This window comes from Maniola jurtina, chromosome Z, assembly GCF_905333055.1.
Source record: "Maniola jurtina chromosome Z, ilManJurt1.1, whole genome shotgun sequence".
Classification (NCBI taxonomy): Eukaryota; Metazoa; Arthropoda; class Insecta; order Lepidoptera; family Nymphalidae; genus Maniola; species Maniola jurtina.
The window spans coordinates 7,909,830-7,926,949 of record NC_060058.1 but is presented as its reverse complement, the minus strand read 5'-3'; the positions used below and the strand labels follow the sequence as shown (position 1 = coordinate 7,926,949).

General features: G+C 35.9%; 1 protein-coding gene across 1 annotated transcript in view; it reads left to right on the top strand.

The window, feature by feature from the left end:
* Nucleotides 1-16,613, top strand: part of LOC123880747 (Krueppel-like factor luna) — a 46,686-nt gene extending 30,073 nt beyond the window's left edge. The window contains exons 2-4 of the mRNA XM_045929047.1: nt 12,360-12,549; nt 14,189-14,353; nt 14,707-16,613. Coding sequence (XP_045785003.1) covers nt 12,360-12,549; nt 14,189-14,353; nt 14,707-14,882 — 531 coding nt within the window. The 3' untranslated portion in view covers nt 14,883-16,613. The remainder of the gene's footprint in view (nt 1-12,359; nt 12,550-14,188; nt 14,354-14,706) is intronic.
* The last annotated feature ends 507 nt before the right edge of the window (nt 16,614-17,120 follow it).

Here is a 17,120-nt window from a genome sequence, read left to right as displayed (position 1 = left end):
GTTCAACTAATCCATTCCATTTCCCGTTCTACTGTTGGTGTTTAAATAGTCGGCACAAATTACACAGAAGCGGGAGTGACCGAATTACCACGATAGATACTCTGCAAAAGACTGTGAGCTCGAATGCGATCTGGGAATGGGAAAAACTGATTGCGTAATTGTTTGCAGGCTTGCGCTTCGTCTGTGTGGTCCATAAACCTAAAAATAAATTCAGAAATAAGAATTTAAATTCAAGAAAACAGAACATCAAAATCAATTGGTAACGAGATTCTTGAAAATCACACTTACATAAAATAGGTGTGCGTGCGTGCGTGCGTGTGGCGTGTGCGTGCGTGCGTGCGTGCGTGTGGCGTGTGCGTGTGTGTATGTTTTTGTGTATTGCCTGTTTTTATTATAATTATTATTATAGCAAGACCTTTCTTATTATAAGTACATAAGACATGTAGATAAAAGGAGAGGTGCCAAAAAATCGAAGTACCCGAATCATTTTTCAGTTCCATTTAGCTTTAGGAACCGAATTGTAAAGTTCCAGCAGTAGGTAGATATGTCAAGGGCGCATTGTACTTATTTTATATTTAAGTTTTATTACCTTATTATATATCTTACTATAATATGATTCCCGTGACTTCGTCCGCGTAAGATTTGTAGTTAAATGATAGTGTTCTACAAATAACAAATGCAGTAGTTTAACTCATCACTTTAGACGCGTACGTAGTGTATCTGTTTCCGGTTTACATTTATATCATCGGCTGCAATAGAAAAAAGTATACCAGTCTAGAACTTGAACCAACCTCTCACGATATACCTACTTAATGGATTTCGCAAGTCTATTAGCGTCAAATGGGATCCGGGAATGGGAAGCACTGATTGCATAATTGTTTGAGTGTTCACGCCGCGCCGGAAGGATCGGTGAACCCGTCAATAAAACCAGCACGATGAATTCGAGTGCTGAAACGTTTAAAAATTCATATTGATATAGAAACTATAATAAAAGTGAACGATAGATATATCTACTTAGATAGTTAATATACTTAAGTAGCTAGGTTATTGAATAGCTTCAGCTATTGAATAACCTAGCTACCTATTGAATAACCTAACCGGACTTTGTCCACATAAATTATGGTTTTCAAAAATCCCGCGAGAACTCTTTTGTATTCCGAGATAAATTTCAGGCTTTCAACTATGTCCAAAAAATCTCGTCGATCCGTTTCTCCGTTGTGGCGTGATTGAAGCACAAACTAACAAACCAATAAACCAATAAAAGTTCAAACCACTAAACTATATTTTATAATAGTTATAGTGATTTGCGTTTCTATAAGATGAGGGGTTGTTTCAATAAAACCCCGTGTGAGAGGGGATTCCAAGAGATTGAATTTTTAACTAAAGTCTCAATATGACTAATTCAATAGCAAACGCATTCAGAGTGCTGCGCTGGACCTTCTTTTATTTCGATTATCACGCAATTTGCTAATGTAACAAGAGTTTTGCTCTTGAGAGATTTGAGAGATTGTGTAATTTTTAAACTTTCCGACTTTTCAGTAATTTGTTGATCCATTATCACGTAGCTTAAAGCTGTAACTAATTTTGGATGTTGACTTTTGGCAATTTGTTTTGGAAAACTTATACCAGAAACGTGATAAAAGCTTTGATTGTAATGTGTTGAAATCTGATTGTTGTGGTATGGTCCGTCTGAATATGGATTGTATCGCAGTGTGTTTCATAATTATTTCTTTCTTTTGTCCATGTTGCAATGCAACAGTTCCACGTGCAGTCAATTTCTTTTCTAAATGCACCTTTATCACTCCAAACTTTTTTTTCATTTTAAAACGCGCTTGATATAAATTAAGTAAAAGCCAATTCATTAGTCAAGTCATTATCGTAATTCAAAATTCAATTTCAAAATATTTTTATTCAATTGAACTTTTACAACTTTGAATCGTCAAGACCGGTTCGGAATGCCTCTTCTACCGAGAAGAACCAGCAAGAAACTCGGCGGTTACTCTTTTCAAAGATCATTATCACTGCTTGCCCACCACGCTCCTGCGCAGCCTGATCCAGTAGCTCACTGTGACTCGCTTGATTTCGTCTGTCGACCTGATGGGCTGTCTTTCAACACCTGCCAGAGGTTCTTCGCACTTTCTGCCCCGTCATTATCGTAACCACGTACCGTAATGGTAAATAAAAGTAATCGACTTAGAACTTAATCTTCTTTTCTTCTTCTTTCATTGGTCTATTTACACAACAGGAAATTGAACGCGATACTTATAAACGAAGCTAAAGGCATTTTTCTGAGTATGAGAGTATGAGTCGTCAATAATGCGTACCCAAATCCACACTATCGATCTTGTCTGATCTCAATCGAATTATATTTAGATCAGCGAATGAATAGAAATGCCAGAAAATTAAGATGATCGCACACTCGCCTCAACATTGCAGAAGGCACAAGATCGTCCAAAGCCATTGAGGCGTATTTTTCTTTACAGAAATATGCGCCTCAGTTTAGTAAAATAGTAGTTAAAGTAGTAGCGCCATAAAAATTATTAGTCTAGCATGAGTTTCTTGTGGTATAATGTTCAAATTATTGATTATTGACGAGTTCAAAGGACACTTTAATATACCACCGTTTGTGTAAATTCTAGATACTGTAACAACCAATCCAATCTACCTACCCTTTTGCCGCAAAATATTGAGGCCAACCAAAGATACCTATGTTCTTTGTCTTTATAGCTACTAGGTACTCATAAAAGTTTTAGGGCGAGGTTGAAACCGAAAGTTAAAAAATTTCTACCTATGTTCTAAAAAATAACAAAAAGTGGTCATAAAAAGTCAGTCACTTGACATCGGCCAAATAATTCAACATAGTTATTAGATTTCTGTTTTTGTTCATGCCAAACAGTCGCGATCAAAATACGAGTAGTTATCGATCCATAATCGGATTGTTGCTTTGCTTTGTGTATAATTACAATAATAATATAAGTCAGGTACAACAATGATTATAATAAAATTAAAGTAATCATCGCAATAGGTATTATAATGATCACAATAAGTTAAAGCTTTCTCAAATAGATTAATACACATGTAGACATATACAGTATATACTTTTGCATTTATAATATTACGTAGGATATATTTTCATTGACTAAGATCACTGGATTCACTTTTAATTTAAAGCATTTTTGAAACGTTTGTGGATTAAGAAAAAGCAAAACCGACAGTAACTGGTGTTTTGGCTCGGTGCCAGTTTATAAATCAAAAGGTTGCATATATCCTGATTACGAAACGTTAAATATTTTTCTCGGTAATTGTTTTAATGATGATTTCTTTGAGTAGGTATTTTTATCTTGTTCACTGTTCGCGCAGTTTTTTGTTCGCAGAAAACATTGTGAGGTGTGGTTTCAAGTAGGTATACAGGTAGCTTTTGCCAGCACTATCGACAGCCTTTGTCGTCACCCTTTGACATATTTTCATACCCAAAACAAAGGTGTGTACAAAGACCTAGATCCGCTTTTGGATCTTTTTATGTCGCTGTATTCCATTTACCTTTACAATCTGTAAATAGCAGGGCCGCCTTAGACTATGCAAAGGTTCTTGCAGAGCACTGTGTGTTTAGGGACCTTGTAGCAACAGCGGACTAAGCCCGTCGGAGACTCCGGGCGGTTTCTCTCATCAATCAGTATTGTTGAATGAAACGAATATGGTTTATTAAAAGCACTGGGTTTCAGTGTTTTGGGGGCTTTATTCATTCCCTTATGGTAAAGATGATGATTCCCTTATGGTGAAGAAGTGGTTGACGCGCGCTGCGGACGCGACACGGCTAACTAAACACTATGAAAATGTAAGGTGCTGCTTCAAAAATACGAGCCCCCCGCAATAGCCACAGTGCGTCCGTTGCACGCGTCGCTTCGGCTACAACTCACGGAAGTCTACCAAGGACAGCGAGCAAAAAATAGCAGAGCAAGACGTTGGATTTGGCTAACTGTTGGAGTATGGCTCAAACGAACGCTTTTCAATGTAACTGCTTTCCTCCTTGTATTTTAAGACCAGTCTAAGCTTGTATTACCTACAACTCTGGAAGCTGCGAGGGGCATGTTGCCGTCGCGAACACTGTTTGTTCCAGCCTTAAAGCTCTGTAATTTGTCTGGTAGGAGGCTTCGGCCGTGACTACTTACCACTCTACTGGCAGAGCCATGCCGCCAAGCGATCTAGCGTTGCGATGCCTTGTAGAAACCAAAGGAGTATGCGTTTAATGAAAACTGCCATACCCCCTCCCGGTTAGCTCGCTTCCATCTTAGACTGCATTATCACTTACCACCAAGAGTGATTGCAGTCAAGGGTTAACTAGTATCTGATTAAAAAAATGACTTATTTTTCATAATATACTCATAATGGTTTCAACATACTTACAACATACCTTTAACATACATAAGTTTTGTAATCTATTTAAATTAAGTATGAGACAATGAAACCTTTTTATCCAACAAAAAAATATTAGTGGCAACCCTAAATGGCCCAACGGTCATAGCTAGAGCGGTTATAATTATGACGTAATTAACGTACGAGAATAAAAAACAGGAGAAGCTTACTTTTAAAACGAATGAAAAGAAAAACGCGTATACCTTACTACATACTATATCAGCACGAATTATCAAGCACGTGCCGCGTTTTGTAGTCCAAACAACCATTCATTAGTTTAATTGTATCGATGCAGAATAAAATCCTTACATAGTGATGAACGCATCTCGTATTTACATCAAAGACCAGAGATGAAATATTATTACTAAGTTATCAGAATTGTAGTCAAAGACTCTTTTTATGGAATCTTTTATATCTCTAATGAAGGAATTCCTTTCAAGTATATTTTCGAGATACGTTATACGAAGGATACAATAGTTTTCTCTTCAATATTCTTATAAATTTACAGAGCCAGATGAATTCGTTGGAATGAGTAAAGCTTACAAGTAGGTATAGATGGAGCCGGAAGTTGTTTAAAGCTAGTAGTTTGCAGAATAGACTGGCAGTCAGATTTAGGTTTTCTCACGAAGCAAATGATGCAAGAGGGGATTTTAATTAACTTTGAATTGATTTTTTTATATTTATTTATTTAATTAATTGTTTACAAAAGATGTTTACAAGTTTTATTACAAATATGGTGTAAACATAAACTCGTTTGAGTTTTTCCGTACACCACCGTAGTGCCGTCGACAAAAGGCACCCAATTATAAAATAACAATCCTAGATTAATCTACTACAAACACACAGTTAAGTTAGACTGATTATATTTACATTTACCTTTTTTTTTATTAATGAAAATATTACAATAAAACTTAAAGCCTTATCTAATTACTATACAAATCATGCCCGCGTGGAATGGTGCCAAGAATACTGGCTGCATTTCCGCGTTGGACACCTTACCTTATACTAAGTATAAATGCATGTAAAGTTAAAAATATTTACTGACTACACTAATTATCCAGCTAGAAATTTACCTACTAAGTTAGTAATTTAACACTTATTTTAAAGGAAAATTTTTCACGATAAATATACTATATTTTTGTTACATTATGCTTAGTAAGATTAATTAAGTTGAAAAAAAAAATACACAAGTTGCGCCAACCCTACCGAGAGGGCCTACAAACCGGCATCATCGATGAGTCACCGACAAAAATACCATAATTTAGACTGAATTTGGCTCTTTCATGTGATGTAACTTATTTATTTACCTTTACATCTATCTACATTCCTGTTTGGAATATAATATTTTTTATTTATTGTCCTACTTACCTACCTACTGCTACAGGTAACAGGACCAGCTATACATAATTTACCCCTACGTTTTCTTGTTTCCTTTGATTTCTGCTTTCGACTGGGGTGTGTACCTTTCGTTTGGTTTTCAGATTTTTGGAAAAGTTGAAGAAAATCAGTTAGTTTAACCTAAATTTAGCCTTGAACTGATTCCACTAGACAAGCCATGCGAGTTTATCTAGGTATTTTCGTAAAAACACCTTTAATCTGGTTGTCAGATGGGTGAAGGTCGTTCTTATCTCGTACTACCTATATGCATGAGTGTCACCCAGTAAGACCTAGTGAGCTCAGAGTAAGTATAATCGTAGGTTAAATTTTGAGCATATCTAATTATTATGGTTATTGCTGATTAACAAAGTCAGTTGGTGATACAATTTATCCCCGCCCGCCCTCCCACTACTTAAGGGGCATGAGGGGCGCGAAATTCAAATTTAATTTGGTTTTTCGTAATTCGTGAACTAATACGACAACGTAGGCTGATGGCATTTTAATTGCGCCTATGGCAGTATCGTCCTCACAGATTTATATTAAAATCTTTACTTGAAAGGGTCCAGTTTAAGAAATTAGCTCTAGTATCGACTAATTTGTGAGTTATGCGAAAAACCAAATAAAATTTGAATTTTGCGGGCAGACCCGTCGCATCCACTTTAAGAAGCAGGATGAGCAAGCAATACAAATCACCAACAGTCAACACGCAACACCAGACCAAAAAATAATATCAATGATTCTTCTAAAATATTCTCAACGTACTACGTTTCGCTCCGATACCGAAGCATCCTCAGGAAACATCGATTCGAGAGTCTAGATGAACAATTGCAAAGAAAGCAAATTAAACTTGTGGTTGCTTGTATGTCATGGACTTCCACAAAGTAACACCTGCTTATATCCTACTATTTTCCCTACATACCTAGAGAATTGAAATTTTTATTCGTACCTATAACAGTTTGCGGTAAACCCTGATCGTGAGTCACGCTCTTACAAAACTAAATTACTAGACATTTATAAAATCAAACACATACGGCCTCCATCGGCCAGAATTTCCCGGCCTCTCTCAGATAAACACATCTTAAGCATATTTTTAAACCCTAGTAAACCATTCAATATTTAGAATTCAATATAAGTTCCATTATCGACCATTTAGCTGTTATTGTCCTAACAGCCTTAAGTACTATATTACAAACAGCTCATGGCAACTTCAAAGTCCGTGACCTCTTTACTGTGAAATCGCTGAAAAGATTTTTTGTGCATCTATTACTGAATCTTTTGTTGATTCTTTAGGTAAATAAATGTATGTCATGAGTAGCTTTGTAGCTTGTAATAACTTCTAATAGTTACTTAGATAATTTAAGCAACTATATCACTCGCTTTAACGGTGAAGGAAAACGTCGCCGTAAGGAAATCTGCATGCCTGAGAGTCAGGCTAGGCCAGCCTGGCAGACTATTGCTTAAACCCTTCTCATTCTGAGAGGAGACTTGTTCTCAGTAGTGAGCTGGCGATGGGTTGACTTTACTTCATTCTTTTAAAATATTTCTTGTTCTGAATTACTTAAAAGATTAATCAGCCACCAGTTAGTGTAATAGTTACATAGTTTATGTATTTTAATATTTACATATTGTAACATTTTGTTCGTTAAAAAGAGCAACTGCTGAGTTTCTTGTTTGGGCTTTGTAGTAGAATCTGCTATCCGAATTGGTGGTAGAATCTTGACATAACCTCATAAGTGGCACTAGTTATCTACTAGTTATCTAGTCCTTTATGAAATTAATGAATTCCCTTTTTTTTTTGAGAACATGTATAATAACTCTTAGAAGTTAATACGAAGTAGATTAACTTAATAAGATTAACTAGACTGTTTAATTTAAGATAAGCATATTATTACGGGACTTTAGAACATGCATTTTGATATACAATGCGTTTGTCTTTAAGCGTGGAAAAGTGCGAGAAACTTCGAAAGGCGGTTGTGAAAGTAACTCACGCGCAACGGAAGACTATGTAGGGTGACCATGTTCAAGTATCTGGGAACTGCGGTTTTACGTTTAATACGTAGCTCTCAACGTCCATGGGAATAAACACAGCCATGGATATGATTACATCTATTTATACGCATAATGTGGTTACGATTAGCAGGTGCGCAGATTTTTGCAAGGATTCTCTGAGCACGTTACAAAACTGGTTTGAAAATTGATTAGCCAGATTTAAAAAATGAAGTTTCCGACCACGGTGAAGAAAAAAAAGAGGGGCGTTTAGCAGTGTATGTAGGTATGTTATACTTAAGGTGTTTCTCTGTGGCTTGCTCCTATTGGGATGATTAAAATCTCTTTCTTTTATCGTTGAGTTTTACGTATACTTTGGCATGTTTTGGCTATACATGCAAAGCAAAAAACGTATGCAAAAGTAACAGAGAGAGCCCGTGAGGACATTTATTTTATAAGAGATGAAAGTTTCTCTGCATATTGTCCTTAATAACGGGCGAAACGATCAGCGACTAAGTATGAAGTTTGGATCATGGTGGCTTTTTTTCCCCTCCAATTAAGCGTGAAGCTTGTGCCAGGAGTGGGTGCGACAATAGTGCAACGGGTGAGGTTTGAACCGCCGACCTTTCGGAATTCAGTCCGCTCCTTAACAGTTGAGCTATCGAGGCTCTAGGAGATAACAAGTAATGAAGGTGTAAAAAATCTTACGTCAAAGTATTATTTTCTTCAGAATACTATTAGAAATCACGTTATGCATTGCCAGACGCCCTTAAAGTTTAATCTCTTTTATATCTCCTATTTACCACCTATTTGATAGTTTACGCTTCTTTGTTGTGCATTTTTATGGTGAACATCGTATGTCATTTGTAGTTGATGTGAATGCGTGTGTAAAGTGTATTTTAAATCTATATTTCTATTCATTGTTTTTTATTTATTCACTAAATGATACCCATATTTTCGATTTTTAAAAATCCTGATTTTCTGGTTTAAATACTAGCATATGTCAATCTCCTAGATTCGAGCCAATCTGTATTAAATAGATCCCACGACTTCTTCGGTGTGATTCAAGTTTTGTAAAAATCTCGTGGGTCGAAGGTCGAAGCATTCAAGTTGTTTATGTTTCAATGCGTTGGGCGATTTTGGGATGGGTTTTTGATGGGAAAACTTTAAGAACGCATCACCGACTTGCTAATGTTAATGAGGCTAGGAGTTCCGATATAATTAAAAACTAAAAAAATAATGGTTTTAGTTTACAAACTATCGAATTTGTGTTTTTGACATTATTTACGATTAATTTTGGAAATCAAAAAAAACTCTGTTTCTTCTTCTGTCGGCAGTCCCCACTTGACTGCCAGTTTTTATTTTTCTTAATTTTTCTTACTCAAGGCTTTACTCATATCCTGAGATATTCTTGCCTGAATTATTTTATTTTAGTAATAATAATTGCTTATTTTATTTCAAACACGTCCTTTACTTTTACATAAAAGAAAATACGTCCTCCTTAAAGAAACAAATTTAAAGTATTGAAAATAATAAACACATTAATTATTTTACTAATGAGTTTGCAGCTGCTGGCGAATTTAATGCTTCTGTGAATTTTATTATAATTTTAATGAAACCTGCGAATTTCATTGGTATTGCGCAAATCAAAATTATTGTGTGTTTACAATTTAATCCTAGATTTAAAGCTTGTGCGATTTATTTTAAATATTTTAATATTTATCAACCTATAATATGCTTTTGATATTCTGATATCATGTTTGTATAAAGTAGGTAACTATTTATTGAACCAAATATTAATAACGATGTCATTAATATTTTTGCTGCCCACTTTTTCTTTATTTTTCTCTTTATCGTTACAACTTTCTGGTACAAATAAAAAAAACTATGAATCAATAATATAATATATTAAATAAAATTGTCATCACTTTATTTGTATTATTTTAGTAGTTAGATCGTATATTAACTCTTTTATTTGTACTCAGCTATTAAATTTTAAGATTTTATAGTCGCATATTTTATTTTACAATTACATAATATAAATACATTTTGCAGAAGAGTATCTATAATAAATTAATCTGCAGACACGTGTTTAATGTTAAAAGACATTTACAATCCCAGGACCCAGACGCTATATTCAATTACGTTATATGAATCCAATTATATACAAGTTTTCATTTCCGATCACAACCAGAACAGATCAGAATAGAATTGGTCCACATTCATGATATCGGATGTCGTGACCCGGCGTAACTGTCTTACTCAAATACAATATACTAGTAGTTGTCCGCGTCTTCGTTTGCGTTGAGTTTTCTGTGCCATGTTTCAGAAAAACCCGTGGCCAAGATACATTAAAATCGGCTTAGTAGAAGTTGAAAAAAAAAACTTGAAATATCCGTCGCAATTTTTTTTATTTGGTTTTTTAATTGAGTCATTATCAGTCAATTTAAAATTACCTATACAATAGACTACATACAAGTTCATGCGATTGAAACCTAATCCGAAATGATGAATGATGAAAAATGATGAAACGCATGATGATGAATCAGCCGGCGTAAAAAGGAAGCACAAGTAAACCTTTAGCTTCTTTTTTACGCATGCAACTATACTTATTAAAAGCTACAAAATGACATAAAAACATTTACAAATACCCGCATCAATTATTGTTACAATAAAACCGGTTAAGTGCGAGTCAGACTCGCATACGAAAGGTTCCGTACGTATCGTACAAGATATTTTAACATTTTTATGTGCAGCATAAGTTAATGACAACAGCGCCATCTGTATATGATTCAGTAAAATTTTGTGATGTAACCACAAATTCATTATTTTCGGATTTTTCCTTTACTTGTGCTATAAGACCTACATACCTGCCAAATTTCATGATTCTAGATCAACGGGAAATACCCTATAGGTTTTTTTGACAGACACGACAGATGGACAGACAGATAGACAACAAAGTGATCCTACAAAGGTTCCGTTTTCCTTTTTGAGGTACGGAACCCTAAAAATAAAGACTGAAACAACTTTTCGTATGTTTTCAAATAAGGTTCAAGAACCAGCAAATATTTTATCGCTCTTGTTTCTATGAGTTTACGTAAAGAACATAAGATTTGATAATTCAAACATTTATTTTTATTCAAAAAGTGAAGCTGAATAAAATGTTTAAAAATCATCTGATTAATGACCGAATGCATTTATTTTTGCCACTAATTTTCGCTCAGAAATGTATAAAAACAGGTAGGTAGATTAGGTACTCTGTATGCTGGAGGTTGGCTACATCTTTTCATTGAACTTGATATGACACAATGGTTGAAATATTTGGCAGCGGCCCACGCTCCTCTGCCATCGACTCGGATATAATTTGCTCCGAGAGCTGGTTGTCAATTTTGAGAAGGTGCTGCATTTTATCAGTGCTAGGTATAGATATATTCATAGCATTTAATGCTGCACAATGCACATAATTAGACCTATATTACACCTAGTTCGTAAATTTATGAATTTTAGTCGTAAACCTGAAGCGTGCCACTAATATAAATCTGTTATCCGTCTTTATTTACCTACATGCAATTTCATAACACAATTGATTTTAAATCTTGAACCCTCGTGCTAAAGATTATAAGGGTTATTTATTAATAGGCTTGAGTTTATTTTGAACTACCAAATAAACCGTTAAGTTTAGAGAGGCACACCGTACCCCGTACCTTCCTATTCTAGCCTTGACTGGGGCTGTTGACCTTTGTAGTAAAACGTGGGCCGCGTTATAGTGGGAGGTATTGTGCATTAAGTAACGTATCTATAGCTATACGATTATTCAAAGATGAATAAAAAGAGCGGGTCCTCTTCCTTGATTCAACACAATGCGCTCTTGTTACGCTCGTAACGTTTTTTATCACACAATTATGGGTTTACGAACGAACAGCAAATTTAATGTTTTCCTTAAATAGGTACGAGTAAATAGGCCGCGATTCTGCTATTTTGTAAATTTCAGTTGCGCCCTCAACTATGCCACCTGTTGAGCTAATTTTATCACCCAACTAAGCTGATTCCTTATTTATTTATTATAGGAAAAAATACTGATTAAAAATAGTAATAATTCCGATTCCAAATTAAGTGTATTTTTTATCTTTAAGTATATAAAAATCAATAGACTTTTGTTTACCCTTATTAAACTTTGTGCAGTTATTGTTGGGCCATGCGGGAAGGTTTCTGATATAGTACTATGAACTATTACTATAGGTATGTTTGTGAAGGCAACGTATTATATTAGGTACATTATGCACGCGCGAGTCGCATTGCAAAGCATGCCGAGCATTAGCTACAATATCTTAAAATGTTTACGATGTATCTATGATCTAACGTAGGTATACCTTGAATATAAAATACTCGTAGACATTAGATTGGTATATAATATGAGCTTTACTGTTATTATAGCTCATTTATCTTTATTGAATTTAAAATATTTAAACCCTGGTGATTCATGATTTGAGAACTGAAATGCAATATTTTCTGCAAAATTCAAGGGGTCGGTTTTATTTAATTCGAATAATATGAGAATTATAGTTTCTTTTTTCTTCTTACAGACATGTTACGAAATGGAGAGGTATCTTCAAGAGGAGCCGCGGGGAAAGCGAGCAGATTTAGATCAAGAAGAAGAATGGGCCGTATCGGCGTCCTCATCACCACCATCACCTCCTTCACCGCCTTCACCCAGACCCCATATCGTCACAATAGTGAAGAGTGAACCTCCCAGCGACTCTGATGAACCAAGAGGTGAGTGAAAATCTGATCAAGAGAAATAATACCTTTATGATGAATTTATTTTCATGTAGACTCCCCGTTGTCATAATTGTAATGAGTGGACCTTCAAGCGACTCCGACGAACGAAGAGATGAGTGTGAACCGGAGCAAGAGAAAGAATGATCTGTATCGGCAGTGCACTCATATCATTTCCATCACCACATTCATCCAGGCAATAATCGTCACAATAGTGTCAGGGAACCTTTCAGCAACTTTTTATATCTAAGTGATGAGTGGAAACCTGATCAAGCGGAAGAAATCTTAACGATGAACTCATAACGTCCTTCACTATTTTTACTAACGCCTAATATCGTGACTATATCACTATAGTCACGAGTTAAAGTTTCTAGCGACTCTGAAGAATCAGAAGTTGAATAACAACCCTTAGCCCTTAACAACCCTTATTATTATTTATTATTTTTACCAGAAAGTTGTAACAATAAATATAAAAAGAAAGAAAAAGTGAACAGGGAAGCACTTATTTCTATAAGAGATCTCTACCAGTGATCCTTTGCAGTGCGAAAGGTTGTGAAGGGAGTAGAATAGGTACAGCAAAGATAGACAGTATATTTAAATATTTCAGAGTTTACACACCTTTATATTAAACACTTACATTACAGTCCAAATCCGACTTTCCGGGATATAATCATTGGGCCAGGAGTGCTGATTAAAACATCGGTTTCAGCATGGCGAGCATTTATTTCATCCGTGTTCGCCTAAATTCTTAGTCCGAAGATCTTACGTAAGACAAGACAAAAAGTTATTCTTACCAACTCGAGTAGGACTTCTTTGGAATCATTATGAAGTTTTCCAGCTGAAAGACGTCTGCTGCTAGATAAGGTTTCTTAAAGGGAATTCCATAGGTACGCCAAGGTTTTGCGCCACCTTCTGTGACTCATTTTATGTCATCTGCCACCTCTAAGAGGGTCCGCTAACGCTGCGCTCTCTGGTGCGACTTCGCCAATCCAGCACCTTGTGAGTCTTGCAACCCCAACGTCTATCTTCTTATGACTTCGAACTTGCACCAGAGTCATTTCTGATTCTGATTTGATCACGCAGAGTAATTTGAAACATCCGAGCTCCCTCCATTGTCCCCTAAATACTCTGAGGTTTCTTGTAAGAGGATCTTGTTAGCAACCAAATGTGGGATCAATGTGTCATCAATGACAACACGCACTGTTCAAAGACTTTGGTATTCAGGCAAGTTTGGTCGAGAACACATCTCGCAGATTCCCGAATGCTGCCCAGCCAAGTTCGGTGGCTGACTTTTTTCTCGAAATTTTACCTGCTCGTCTAAAATTTTGAGTGCAGAGTCCTCAATGATTACTGGGTGGAGACTAACATGAACCCGAGACCAATTTTTGACTTACTCATGTTCATTTTATTTCGAATTCTTTTTAAATAGCCTGTAGGTCTAGTACGAGTAAGGATTGATAGCTGGCCCTATTTAGTCTTATCCCTCGCGAGGCTATAAAGTTACACGGTACTAGCGATTCATCTCTATTCCCTGCAGTTGTGCAACCAAGTCTTCCTTTTGCCTTCTTTATCCTCCGAGACATATATTAATTAGATTTGATTATCTGTATGTTAAAGAGCTGCAAATATATTTCAGATGAACCACCAAGCCCGGCACCTGTAAGGCGTCATGTGCCGCGTCACCATACTCATGCGCACGCTACCGATCCCAGACGTCGCGTGCATCGGTGTGAATTCCCCGCTTGTGATAAGGTCTACACGAAGAGCTCGCATCTTAAAGCGCACAAACGAACCCATACAGGTGAAGATTTTTACAGTAATCCTAGGATATGACCGCAAAGACATTTAGCACATTTACCCTTGCGTGAACCTCTTTATAGTGACGACGTTAAATGATTTCGAATGTCAAACCTACTATAGTAAAATTGTAAAAGTAAAATCATCCTAATGACCTTTAGGTACGGCATCGAATATTGTTGAAATAATATAATATACTGGGTCTTTTATTATTTTGTGTGCATAAACGCAATACGTAGTGATAAGTATACACGCTGCGTTTGGCGTATAGATAGGGGTTTTTTGGTGCGTAAACACAATCAGTTAGCATATTCTGTATAGAAAGACGAAATCAAAATGGTATGTTTCTCATTTCAGGTGAAAAGCCCTACAAGTGTTCCTGGGAAGGCTGTGAGTGGCGATTTGCGCGGTCAGACGAGTTGACCAGACACTATCGTAAACACACGGGTGCGAAACCGTTTCGTTGCCGTCACTGCGAGCGCTGTTTCTCTCGTTCTGATCATCTAGCATTACATGCGAAACGCCATGCGTAGCCCGAGAACCCACCACCTACTCCCAGGAAAAGAAATCGGAGCAAACGCTCTGAAAAACTGTTAACAGTTGCCAATGTGCACTAAACGTATGTCCGTGGTACACCGAGCGCGCGTCTCTTCTTTACTATATTGTGTGATTCCGTTTGTAGATTCTGTGCGTTGTGGTCTTACGAATTGAACGTTGTGAGTTTACGTTAGCGTTGGGTTCGCTTAGTGCTGTTATGTTTGTCCTGAGGCGCGCATTGGTGGGGGTAGGTGTTCGGGAAGCGTTGCAAGCCAAAGAAATGTCGTTACGTACAAGTACGTAGCCGAGTCAACACTCATTGCACCTAATGCTTTAAACTTATTTTAATTTGACGAAAGTAATCGTCGATGAAATTTAAAATCTCTTGATATTTCGGCTTATTATCGTTGTGGTTCTTTGTTGCAATAAGAGAACTATATTTATATTTGCCGTTGTTAATTGTGTAAAAGATTTTTTCTAAGCTTTGTGTACAGAGAGGTTTGTTTTAGTCGGCCGGTCGCAAAGCGGCCGTCGCAGACAGTTGTGCCATCGTTCGCGGAGCAGAGGGCGCGCGGCGTCCGTGCGCACGCGGCGCTTTCGCGCGTCTTTCGTCAACCTGCATTTTAAATACAATGTGACATATTATTTATTGATTCGCGGGATGTTCGGCAGATATTCCCACCGACGCCCAGCACAACCTTTTATTAGTTGTAAGCTTAGTAGGATGTGCGTCGCGCGTTACCTGATGTTAAGTCAATTTCTGAAAACAATTGCTGTGAACATTGTTATTCGACTTGCAAATACGTGTTAAAACATTATCAATTGTTAAAAACATACTTACACTATGTACTGTTTTAAATATATGATATTCCCTACTGTTATAATTTTACTCATGAGCGATTGTTTTCAGAGATTAACTTGTGTTTATTTTATATGATGTTTATTTTTAAGATACGCATACACTGCGATATATTTACTTTTAAGCTTTCTCTTTAAATCTCTCATTCCGTTTGGTGTAAGTTGAACCGTGCTCACGGTGTTATGGGTGCCGTAAGATTAATGTTTGTTCTCTGTGTTGATGAAAATTATGATTATTTAATATACAACCTTTACACACATAGTCTTAGGATATTAATGTATTAACACAACTTACTTACGTAAATTATTGGAACATTTAAGAGATTCTTGTCAGTGTATTGCTAAGTGTGTAGAGGTGTAAAATAATAATTATAATGAGCAAGTTGATTCTAAAACACAGTCGCTTTTTAGTTAAATTTTCTTACGATATTAAATTTCTCGCTTACGCCTGCGTATGTTGCGACCAAAGCACGAGTTAGGGCGGGAATGGCATTACTCATACTATTTCAAATATTATTTGAAGATAAAGTTGGTAAATCTTTTAAAACAGCGGTTTCCGTGTAATCAAATTGTTTTATTAAAGTTTTTTAGGATGTGTTAGAAGCGTGTTAAGATATTGACATGGGATGTTACGTGTGTTGACTCGAAAAACTAGTAATTTACTGCCGCTATAAGAATAAAAGATTTATTTTAATGTGCGCTATTATTGTCAGTTTAAATTGAAACGCAATGCAAGCATAATAATAATTATTATATTTAGGTTTTGGCGTTGTGCTCGACTCCATTGTCGAATTATTGTTGGCATTTAATGAATTTAACTGAATTATTAATAATAATAAGTGGTTATTGTAAGAGCTTAAAAATTTTGACCTTAAGATTTCGGATCTCTTAAGTTACAACATATCAATGCTATGCGGAGTGATTTAATAACGTGCAATAAAAAGTTCGAGTTGTAATTAACTGTAACCCATCGTTTTTCATGAGGTTACAGAACTTTTGTAGGATCTTATTTTTTGTAACTGCTGTTTACATATAAATCTTAATAGGTATATTATGTATTTATTATATCAAATCTATGGATGTTACTAGTTAGTAATATTTATTGATTGAATTTTGGCATTAAGTATTTATCTGTTTTTATTATAATATTATCATCACATTAATATTCACGTCTACTTTTCAATTACCATAAAAAATTTGATGGCGAGTACAGAATTTTTTTTTTAGAAAGATCCTGGCAGCAAGATGTCAATTTCATGGAGAATCTCCAACACAGCATGAAGTTTACTAAAGTATAATTTTATAAAATTATTTGTTTCTATTATAAAGTACATAGTATTTTATAAAGATTATCTGGTAATAAGGAATTTGAACGC